Source organism: Anolis carolinensis, chromosome 6 (assembly GCF_035594765.1).
Source record: "Anolis carolinensis isolate JA03-04 chromosome 6, rAnoCar3.1.pri, whole genome shotgun sequence".
Classification (NCBI taxonomy): domain Eukaryota; kingdom Metazoa; phylum Chordata; class Lepidosauria; order Squamata; family Dactyloidae; genus Anolis; species Anolis carolinensis.
In genome coordinates this window covers 17196536-17208837 of record NC_085846.1, presented here as the reverse complement: position 1 = coordinate 17208837, position 12302 = coordinate 17196536, and the positions used below count along the sequence as shown (strand labels likewise).

At 40.4% G+C, this 12302-nt stretch overlaps 1 protein-coding gene across 1 annotated transcript in view; it reads left to right on the top strand.

Annotated features, from left to right (window-relative positions):
- The window catches only part of slc17a7 (solute carrier family 17 member 7), a 58861-nt gene that overhangs the window by 41804 nt on the left and 4755 nt on the right, over nt 1-12302 (top strand). The window contains exons 4-10 of the mRNA XM_003226186.3: nt 2499-2613; nt 3873-3960; nt 4789-4875; nt 5495-5637; nt 6617-6766; nt 7286-7418; nt 12134-12244. Of these exons, the coding sequence (XP_003226234.2) occupies nt 2499-2613; nt 3873-3960; nt 4789-4875; nt 5495-5637; nt 6617-6766; nt 7286-7418; nt 12134-12244 (827 nt within the window). The remainder of the gene's footprint in view (nt 1-2498; nt 2614-3872; nt 3961-4788; nt 4876-5494; nt 5638-6616; nt 6767-7285; nt 7419-12133; nt 12245-12302) is intronic.

Genomic DNA, 12302 nt, shown 5'->3' with positions numbered 1-12302 from the left:
CCTGGAAACTAGGAAGTGGAGCAATGGCTTCATTTTCCTGTAAAGGAGATTCCACCGGAACATTGGGAAGAACTTCCTCACTGAGCTGTTCAGCAGTGGAACTCTCTGCCCCGAAGTGTAGTGGAGGCTCCTTCTTTGGAGGCTTTTAAGCAGAGGCTGGATGGCGATCTGTTGGGGGTGATTTGAATGTGATTTTCCTGCTTCTTGGAAGGAGGTTGGACTGGATGGTCCACAAGGTCTTCTCCAACTCTATGATTCAATTATTCTGTGAAATGCCAAGAACTTGAAGGCAAAAGCCATTGAAAGTAGATGTAAGTCCACTTTCACTTTTGAAAAATAATAATGTTTGATGTGAATCAGTACAGGGGGGAGCTTCAACACATATAAAACGTAAGTTCACATTCTTTTGGTCAGAAAAGAGGAAGCCTAGAGAGTCTAGAAGGATCCCAAAGGCCAGAAAAGCAGCTTCTAAGAGTCTCATGCAGCCCACCATCTCCTATTTTGACCCCCTTTTCTAGAAGTGGCTAGACTACAACTCTGAGCGCATGCAGTTCAGACACACAAAAACACAACTGGAGATATATACAGTATGTGGATTTGATTATTTCATGGCAGAGCAGATAGGTGGATTGAGTTGGTTCCAGTAATGCAGAAGTCTTGATCCAGCCAACTCAATAGAGCTTTAAAATTCTCAAATGGAGCACAAGTAGCTCTCATTAGATTGGAAACTGAGTCTTTGACAATCAACAGTACCAGCCCTACCATAAGGCAGACTGAGCTTGTCACCATAGAAACAGATGCTGATGTGCACAAAATCTGAATGGATCCTATGACTCAGAGTATGGAGGAGAAATTAGGCCATTCCCTTTCCAATAAGAATTGCACCCCTTCCCAATGAATTGTTTCTTTGGTCCCCACATTTCTACCATTATAACAACTTAAAAACTCAAGTGGACATTTAGAAATACAGATTAGACATTCAAAGAAAAGAGAAAGGCAAAGTTACAGAGAATGCAAACAGTGCTAGAAATTTGGGGACTGAAGGAGAAAATCATTTAGGGCGCAGAATTCTTATTTGTGGGCAATGGTCTCATTTTGCCTTTTCCTTAACTACAGTAGAGTCTCACTTATCCAAGCTAAACGGGCCGACAGAAGTTTGGATAAGAGAATATCTTGGACAATAAGGAGGGATTAAGGAAAAGCCTATTAAACATCAAATTAGGTTATGATTTTACAAATTAAGCACCAAAACATCACGTTATACAACAAATTTGACAGAAACAGTAGTTCAATACGCAGTAATTTTATGTTGTAATTACTGTATTTACTAATTTAGCACCAAAATATCACGATATATTGAAAACATTGACTACAAAACTGGCTTGGATAATCCAGAGGCTTGGATAAGCGAGGCTTGGATAAGTGAGACTCTACTGTATGTGGGAATGACTGTGAAACACAGGTGAAATCGTGGGATTGTTTCCTCCATGAAGGAAGTCAAATGGTGAGCACAAGTGTTGTACTAGGTTTGAGTGCTGAAAGAGACTGGAAGAATATAGTTTGAATCACAATTTGGCTATTGAAAAACCTTGAGAAGCTTAGACAAGTTCTATTCTCCCCAGAAGGCAATGGCAACCTCTTCTGAACAAATCTTGGCAAGAAAACCTGTGATTGGGTGCTTTAGGGTTGCTGTGAGTCAGGAATGACTCGAAGGCACATAATAACAACTGGTGGTTTATTTTATTGCTTATTAATGTTTGCACAATCCTCTCTTTTAATTGTATTGGGTCTCAACTAATACTATGAGCCACCCTGGATCTCACAGTGGGAGACAGATGGCGTATAAATTAAATAAATAATACCCTTGAGAGGAAGGCAATGGCAAACCTACAGTGAGCAAAGCTTGCCAAGAAAACCCCGTGATAGGGATGTCTTGAAGTTGGAAGCAACTTGAAAGCACAAAACAACAAGCCAATACTACGGTAGCCAAAATGACACCATTGGAAAACACAAGGAAGATCAGGTTTGAGAAAGGGCCAGGGTAAAGCAATGATTACTGAGTACCAAATTGTTTAGTGAAAATATCCCCTGGGCCGAGAAAACTCCTAACAGAGCCCAGTGAGGACTGCATGCAAGCCCCATGGCCATACAAAGTGAACTGAAAAACTACTGGATGAAGAGGAATAGAATGGAGTATTGTCACAGAGGACATGGGTGGTAGATTGTAATGTGGTAATACACCACACTATGCTACAAAATACAGATTGTAATGTGGTAATACACCACCACACTACAAAAACATTTTGCTTACTTAAGTACTGGCAGAATTTGAAAAAAAAAATTAAACTATGACTCCTGGAATTCCCCTCAAAGACTGGAATTACAGTTCAAAACAAAGCTTCCTTAAAGTTTGATCAAAACAAACGCAACAAAGTATAATGTTAGATAAAAACACCATTCTTTGCTCTTCTTATTAACACCACTATTTTGGGTCCTAGGGTTTTTGGCTTTGCCATTGTGGCAACATCCACTCTCAACATGCTCATTCCGTCGGCTGCTCGTATCCACTTTGGCTGCGTCATTTTTGTACGGATCCTGCAAGGGCTTGTGGAGGTAAGACATGTGCGCTCTCTCCATGCATTCCCAGAAGCTTGTAGCATTGGCAATGTGTGCTCCTCACAATTAACACCGGTGGTACCGGGTGCCTTCCATGTGAGTGGGAAAGTGGATCTACTCCACACACCAAAAGAGCTTTTAAAAGTATTGAATGCCATTTCTAAGGTGAATCTGGTGCCAGGTGTGCCCTTCCCAACTCATTGTAGTGCTACATTGAAGTCCACATAGTCCAGGTGAGCCAATACTGACTCAGCCCCACTGGACCATCACTGGACCTCCATGTCTCTGCCACCACTCCTGATCAGCCACAGAGACCAATGCAAGCTCTCAGTCGTTTCGCACGCCCCATTCTGAGATCAGCAGAGGCACCCACATGACCAGCAAAAAGGAGTGGGGCAATCTGCCTCCTTCTTCCTGATCACTTGGTCAGAATGGGGCACTTGAAATGGACTTGAGCCTGGACGGAGCTTTCCCTGTGCTAATGAGTAATATTGTCCAATCTGGACAGCGTGTTTATTTATTTATTTATTTATTACATGCATTTATACCCCGCCCTTCTCCCCGAGGGGACTCAGAGCAGCTGTTGGCCTGAAGTAGACTTCATCCCACTGTCTAGAAGCCATGAGATACTCCAGAGTTTTCAGCAAACTCTGGAGCAAAGCCTGTTTAACCCTTTAAAAAATCCCGCAATACTCACTAGAAGTTGGTAAATGTCACAGGGAAAGGCAGCAATGGATTCAAGGTGAGTCTGGATTTTCTTACTCATGTAGATTTGCCCTATTCTGGTCTTTTGAATTGCTCTTTTAAAGCCAATCAAAATCTGGAGTTGTTTCACCATCCCATTGATATGACAGACCTCAACCATCACTGCTTAAGGTGGTGAGAGAGTAACATCAGACAACAGACACTGAAGGATGGGAGGTAACTGTGATGTCAAGGAAGAGATTATTCTGCAAACATTGTGGTCTACCTCGTGCCACCTAAGTTAGGTTGCTAGCTTTAAAGAGGGTGCTGTCATTAGATGAGATGAAGGGCGCTTTTGTAATTGGAATAGATCCTTCACCTGAGGCAGTAAAATGTCTGTGATTCAGTCCTCTTCAGTTTCATCTTCTTTTAGATGTCTTTGAGGAGAAAGCCAAGATGGGAAAGCGTTTAGGCTAAGAGGGAAAATTAAGTTCTACATTGGCTTCTGTTTCTCAAATGAAAAAAAAAATAGAACTGGTCTTTATATAAACTTTTCTGTCTTCTCGTTCCAGGGGGTCACTTACCCTGCATGCCATGGGATCTGGAGCAAATGGGCACCGCCACTGGAACGCAGCCGCTTGGCAACAACAGCTTTTTGTGGTAAGGTCATCCTGTGACCTAGGAGTCTGTAATACTAGGATTCAAACCCCTTCCAGGCATAGAGGCCCATTGGGTGAGCTTTGTAAAACCTCACACTCTTAGCCTTAGATGAATGCAATGACAAAGCTCCTTTAAATACATCTTGCCAAGAAAACTCTGCAACTGGATTGCCAAACACTTGTCTAAAAGGCACAACACAACTTTGTGACCAAGCAAGGAAGATCTGTGGGTCAAATCTCAAGCACATCTATTTCTGTTGAATTTGCATCCTACTGGTTTCTGGCATGTTCATTGATCTTGAACATAAGCCTAATATCAAAGTTGGAAATAACTTGTTAATTATAATTGCAATTAATTACATTACTTATTGCCTAGTGACATTGCAAAAGTTATATATATTGGTGATATCTGTGCTGATTAGGAAGCAAAATAAAACAAAATACAAAACATACAAAAATGATATGCACAAATCACACCATGCAAGTTTTCAAAGCCCCATTGACTTTTTCACCAGGGAAAAGAAAACTACAGCAGAGGCAGCTTCTAATACAAAATGTAGGCCTGTGATCCAAACACCATCACTTTTTTTCTTTTACCATTATGGTTTTTAGAAACATATTTTGCCTGAAAACTCAAAGGTTCTTTGCATGGTATGTTTTGTGCATTTTGGTTCACCAACTAAGGTATCACTCTTTATGGATTTTGTATTATTTTACCATATAGCTAATGTGTCTATCCCTGAATATATTCCATTATGGAACAGGTCATTGGAGGTACTAGAAATCCTGGTTTGAATACACAATTAACCTCTTCCATATATCTTTGCAGGCTCCTATGCCGGGGCTGTAGTGGCCATGCCCCTTGCTGGCATTTTAGTCCAGTATTCTGGATGGAGCTCTGTCTTTTATGTCTACGGTAAGTAAACTGGAGACAAACAAAGAAAGTAGTTCTGTTTTATCACAAAGATTTGATGGTCCAGACGTTTTGGACTTCTGTGGCCAAGGGATTATATACGCTTCCAACTTTCTTGATTTGGAAGAGACATTCTTGATTAATCCTCTATGATTCCACTTTTTGAAATGCTTTAAATGTCCCAGTTTCTCTCTCCTCCTCCTACTTTTTCCTCATTGTCCCCAGCTCAATTCAGTCACTAAAAACTGAGTTCCAACTTGTCCTTCCCGGCGGGCTTAGGCTAAAATAAACTGCTGCAATAACTTCTAAATTCAGTGGTCTGTTGTCCTGGTTTTCATTTGTAAAACATTGGAGGGCATTGTATTGTATTGTGCTTGTAGGAATTGTAGCCCAAAGGATCTGGAGGAGCAAGAACTCCCTGTCAATGGCATCACAAAGGTGAACAACCCTTGTTTATTCAGGGATCTGTTTGGAAAAGTTTTTTGTGGGGTTTTTCTAGCACTGGGACAGAATAAGTGAACACAATGAAAAAGGCTTTACAATAACTCTTTGCATTGTCACCAATCCTGGTGCATCAGAATAAAGATTCATGCACTCATCCTGACATTCTGTCCCTTGGTAGGCAGTTTTGGTATCTTCTGGTACTTATTCTGGCTGATGGTTTCCTATGAGAGTCCTGCACAGCATCCGACCATCACAGAAGAGGAGCGGAAGTACATTGAAGAAAGTATTGGGGAGAGCTGTAGTCTGATGAATCCCTTAATGGTCAGTCTTGCATTTATCATTGTGTAGTTTAGGAGTAACAAATTACAAGTAATTGCCATTACATTCCCCTTGAAGGCCCGATGGCTACCAGCCCTGATTTAGGTACCAAGTGAAAACACAGCTCTTTATAATACTTTGGGCCTCACAGCAAAGGTTTTTAAATTGTTTTAATAGTTTTATTGTTTTAAATCTTTTTAATCATATTAAATATATTTCATATGTTTTAGTCTATTTAAATTAGACTAAACCTGATTGCATTGATTTCACTTAAAATAAAATGCCAATAAATAAATAACATCATTGCCCATAACTAATTACTCTTTGGGGAAGTAACAGAACTGCTTTTCTGATATAATGAGGAATTGCTATTAATAGTTACTTTTAAGTTCTTTCTTAGAGGCAGTTTGACTGGAATTGTAACATATTATTATTATTATTATTATTATTATTATTATTATTATTATTATTATTATTATTATTAATCTTTATTTATATTCTGCTCTATCTCCCCAAGGGGACTCAGGGCTGATTACAGAACACACATACGAAGTTGGTAGTAATTTTGTGTGTGAAGCAAAGTTTGTGGAATCTGAACCATCAGAAAGTAAAGATGTCACTATCTCAGCCACCAATGTGGACAATTTTAGATTTTGGAAGACTGAGGTCTCCGGATAAGGGATACTTAACATGCAGTAAATTAAGAAGCATTTTTGAAAAATATAGTTTCAAAGTCCGGGTTATGAATGACTATCCCATGGCATTCCCTAGCTGGCATCTTCCAGATGTGTTGTGTTGACAGTCCCATCATCCTTGACCAGAAGATGGGTTGGGAATAGAAGAACCTCTCTTTAGCTCCACTTTGAGGAGACAAATAGAAACTCTGGGATTTTTATGGAGAAGACTAATAATAGTTGGTGGTTTGAGGACTTGAAGTTGTTGACGTCATGCCTCTGTTGTTTTTCCCCTCTTGCTCTGGCAGAAATTCAAAACCCCTTGGCGCAAGTTCTTCACATCCATGCCTGTCTATGCCATTATAGTGGCTAATTTTTGCCGGAGCTGGACTTTCTACTTGCTCTTAATTAGTCAACCAGCCTATTTTGAAGAAGTGTTCGGCTTTGAAATCAGTAAGGTGAGAAATGGCACTCAACTAAGCATTTCTGGGAAGTTAAGTGGGTGAATGTTCATTGGGGTATTTCAGAAAATGCTTTCAAGTGGTCAAAATGCACGTTGACCTGCACTGGTTATTTCTTTTATGTGTGCATATTGCTAGTTCAAAATGCAATGATTGCCAAAACATATTGAATTGTTTGGTGGAGCAGGAACCTATCCCTTCTCTTTCTATGTTATTCTGCCTCTGCCTCCAATTTTTCTGTTAAAGAAATAATGCCCAGGGAAATATATGTTAGCTGAAGCACACTTGTACCTTTTGCCTCCCCCTGCTATCATAGAAGGGCATAGGATTTTAGACAGGCACTGCCCCATCTTCTCAAATAGTAGAGTTGTCCCTGTGTATAGCTGAAAATAACAAAGAGGGAGAAGGACTCTATTTATACCCTTTATGGCTGCTTCTTCTCCCAGTGAAAAGTTTGATATCCTCCTCTTTTTGAAGATACTGAGTGTCTGTTCTTCTCCTCTTCCTTGCATACAGGTGGGTATGCTTTCCGCCTTGCCCCACCTGGTCATGACCATCATTGTACCCATTGGGGGTCAAATCGCTGACTTTCTGCGAACGCGGAGGATCATGTCTACCACAAACGTTCGCAAGATGATGAACTGCGGGGGTGAGAGAGAAAAGGGGCTTCCCCAGATGGGGCAAATGTGTTGGGAGGTTGCTGGAGGTGGCCATATTTGTTGCTGTAGTTCCTGGAATTTTTACAATATTCAAAACACATTTCTGGCGTCTTGGGCTGTCTTCTAGCTATTTCCAGCACCAGCTGCAACATTTTATTCCCAGCATCACATGGATTTCTTTTTAATTCCAAGGAAATTTTTTCCATTTCCTTCTCTTCTTTCTCATTTTTTAAATATTAGAGTTACAGTGTTATAGTTTTTGGGAAATGGCATTTATAACCATTTGGAGATCATAACATTTTGGAGCCCCCAGTGACGCAACGGGTTAAACCATTGAGCTGCTGAACTTGCTGACCAAAAGGTCAGTGGTTCAAATCCAGGGAGCAGGGGGGAGCTCACACTGTTAGCCCCAGCTTCTGCCAGCCTAGCACATGTGAGTAGATCAATAGGTACCGCATCAGCAGGAAGATAAGAGTGCTCCATGAAGCATGCCAGCCATGTGACCTTGGAGGAGTCTACGGACAATGCTGGCTCTTCGGCTTAAAAATTGAGATGAGAACCACCCCCCAGAGTCAGACACAACTAGACTTAATGTCAGGGGAAAACCTTTACCTCTAGTAACCTCTTGGAAAAATTTGATCTTTCAGAGTAGAGCCAAAAACCCATTTGAGTAGAATTTTCTCATATGATATACAACCAAATGTAATGTGCAATGCAAGGACTTCAGTTGTTAGACTGAACCCATTGTCTCTGATACATTAGGAAAACAGAGAATATGCCATTTCATAAAAACAGCAGAGTTTCAGAAGTATTTTTTAGTGACCAAAAATATATCTACTCTCTCATAGAACAGCCCGTTTTATATCGTACACTAAAGGGACAAAAATAAAGTAGTAAAGGTAAAATAAAATATTTGGTTTATTCACAACTTCATGTATTCATCATAACACAGGTACATAGCTTATCAGTCCAGTTTCAGATATGGGCATCTTTCTTACAAAAGATTTTGCTCTTAGCAGTCAAAAGTCTAAGAAGAATATGAAAATGGAGTCTGAGGTCTGAACAGTCTCAGATCAGATCATGTGGTCTGCAGCCCCTCCCACAACCTCTCAGGAAACATAGAACAAAAGAAGCTGCATACCAGAACATACATACAAAACAGTAAGCAAACAGAAGAATCATACATTAACAAATTACTAGAGGAGACTTGATAAAGGCTGTAATTTCCAACAATAGCGCATCAGTGAAATAACATTTTTAAACTCTAACATTAAAAATCAAGAAAAAAATAAACATTTGGAGTGCTGAAACCCCTTTGCAGACTTTGTCATATTAAATCAAACAAACAAAACCCTAGCACAGATACAAGAAATCTCTACAAACAGCCCTCCAAAAGAATGGAATGAGTGAATTTCGAGACAACAATAATCAAAACCCAAGGAGTTATAGAACAAGAATACTTATATATGTGTGTGATGGTCTCAACACCACAATTCCCATCACATCCAAACCAGTTTTGCCCCCCAAAACTCCACTTTATACAAATACAGATTATTCCACAAAATGTTGTTTTCTGCACAACAAAACCCCAAGGTAGATTACCATTTTCATGACAGTATATCCCAGTGTATCCTATCACTCCATCTCATCATGGACAAGAACATTTTGGAATATTTTTTGCATCTCTCAGTCTAAAAACATCTGGAAAGTGCCAAACTGGAAAATATTAACTAAGACAAATAAAAGGGCCTTTGAACCCTTCTTACTAGATAGCCTTTTTCACTGGGGAATTGACTTCTATATTAATTTGTTTCGCTCTTCAATCTTTATTTTGCTTCTTTAATGCCTCTGTGTTCTCAGGATTAAAACAAATGGGGGGGGGGGGGGAGAGAACGACATACTCAACCCTCAGATCCAATAATAAGAAAGCAGAATAAAACAGCAGATATCAACCCAATCGATAAAGCACCACAGATTAATAAAACCTATCTTCTAGAGTGTCTTAAAAGGTTTTAAAAGCCTGGCTGGGAGAAGAACAAAGTCTTTTGGTGTCAAAATGGCACATCAATGCTTTATAGAGGCTGAGGATTGAACTTGTTGTGACCTTCTGCTTGCAGAGAATATTCTGTGCTCCTGATCCACATCCCCACAAAGTTTTGCTGCCTTTTTTGTTCTACGAATAACATCCAGAAATCCAGGAAGCTGCCCTGTCCTGGGCACATTCGCATATCATGATAAACCAAGATTAAGTTGCTTAAGCATAAGACGCAACCAAACAATTGCTTACCACTTTTTCTGGTGTTTTGCTTCAAGTGAGCATTTGCAATGAACAAGTGAGGGAGATGTTACAGTTGTGGATTCAGACATCATGATAAAGCATGGTTTGAACCAGGCAGAATGTGGTAAGGAAACAACAAGCTATTGGGGGTTGTGGCTGATTAACATGTTACCAAAGATGGATTCTCACAGCACAATTACCCCGATTTTAACAAACTGCAATACAGTTGGTCATGATGTCTCTATTACACGCTATTCTTGACATAGGCTTAAATCCTGCAATCCTTCAGCATAACATAAATATAAATGCAGTTAACATCCACTGGAGTTGGGTTCCAGGATATCAAAATCCATGGATGCTTACGTCCTGTTATATACAGTGGTGTAGTAAAATGGTATCCCATATATAAAATGGTAAATTCTAGCTTTGCTTTTTGGTATTATTTTGGAATATTTTCATGCCATGGAGAATTGAATCCATGATGCAGAATCCATGGAAATGGAGGGCCGACTTTAATACTACCACGTGCAACCCTTGTGTAGCATTCTAGCCTGGATTCACTTTTGCACCGAACACCACACAGGAGTCCAATAGTACTAACTTAGTGGTTTATTGAGAAAAGCAAATATAAAAAGGCCAAAAGGCACAACTTCTTTCAAAACATGAATTCAGGAACATGAGTACAAGACTTTCCCAAAAATCTGAGACATAGATATGAGCGTGGAACAAGACTCAAGATCTACACGGTAACACAGTGTTGCCTGCTCTGACCTTTAAGTAAACAATCCTTTAATTTAAAGACACCATAAAGCCATGAAGTCATGCCTTTGACAATTGCTCCATTGCTTCAAGGATTTCTCACTCCATTGTTTCTCGTGGAATCACTGAGACCTCTATTATCTGGCTCCCTCCTCCCGGAGGTCGAGCCTCAAACTCCTGCTAACTTCAGGTGTGTTCCCATGGGAAACATCTCTCCCTTCCAGCTCCCTATCTTCCGTTGCCAAGGAATGACTAGGGGAAAGGTTCTCCTTATCGTCTGATGCCCCAGCATCTCTCTCTCTCTGCTCCGCTCTGAAGCCATTTCTCTCTCACTAAACACAGACCCATTCTCCCAGGCAGAATCCTGATCTAAAATCTCCTCATTTCCCTCACTGGAAAAACCATTCGTCCTCACAACCCCCTCATCTTCAGCCTCTGGCTGAACTACAATACCTTGTTCTCAACAGCAGCATAATGCAACAAATGTTTGTGCATGTAGTGAAATAGATATCAGTAACATCAAACTACTTTGTCAACTTTAATGCTCATCCGGAAGCACAATGGTTCCTCGTGTAGAATCCTATTCATAGTACCATCATTTGGATATGACTATGGCACATTGTCCAATGCACAGCACAATTTAGCCCTGCCTATGTCACATAGAGGATGCTAGCGAGTGAATGTTATCCAAGGTTTCAAAAAGGAAGTTATTCTGGTCCTAATGGGAGATGCGGGTAGCTGAGCCTAGAACCTGCTGCATATGATTTTTCCAATGAGCTATGACCACTTCACTGCAACACACACATAGCTACATGTTATGTATTTCAAGGATCCACAACATATTTTAGTACAAGGGCTGCATTCAGTTTAAGCATGGTTCTCAGAAGGTGAGAAAGTCCACAGCCAAGATAGAAGGGGAGAAAAATGCTTTCATTCTTTTCCTGTTCTTACTGCCAAGAACAAACACTTCAGGGAAACCTTTCAGCCTTTGAGAATGGAGAAGGGAAGAACCTTGTGAAAATGCTGGAAAACCATCAGACAGTGATATCAAAGGGGAAGATTGTGGCTGTTTAGGAAACTCTTGACAGGAGGATCAGATCAGGTTTGGCTCCAAAGCTTGAGGTTCCACTCTGGTTCTTAGATAGCTAATTGAAGTCAAAAGGGCCAAATAAACACAACTGTGGTAGGATACAGTGGCGACTAGTGGCTTGTATGTCAATAAGATTGCATTCAACTACTCCTGAGTTAAGTTTGAACTTTTGTGGAACTATCCAAGGTAATGAAACATTGGCTCTGTTAGGTTCACTACTTTGAAGAGCTCTTTTAAAGTTTGGCCCCAGAGTGAATGAACTGACTGAATGTAGTAAGAATCATTAGGTACTACTGATGGCTCAGACAGAAAATGTAGGGAGTCATGAAAGGACAGGATTTTTTTTTAGTAGATTTGCTGTCTTTGTCTGCCTATTTGTAGGAATAAGGTAGGAGAACTCAAAGGATTTTTTGTCTTGGTGCCAAAATAATTTAGCTGGCTTTGAGTCCCATGTCCCTTGATTTGTGACGTGATGGTGGTGACATCGACTGTTTTGCCATACGTATCACTATCTTAGGGCAGACTTTACCATCAATTGTGCATCCAAGGTCACTTTCTCCATTCTTCTCTCTTGCCAGGGTTCGGCATGGAAGCCACACTGCTCTTAGTGGTCGGCTATTCCCACAGCAAAGGGGTTGCCATCTCTTTCCTCGTCATGGCTGTGGGTTTCAGTGGCTTTGCTATTTCAGGTAAGCTCTCAGGAATGACTTTTAGGAATAGTGGAGATATGGGTAAAATATTCTCTCA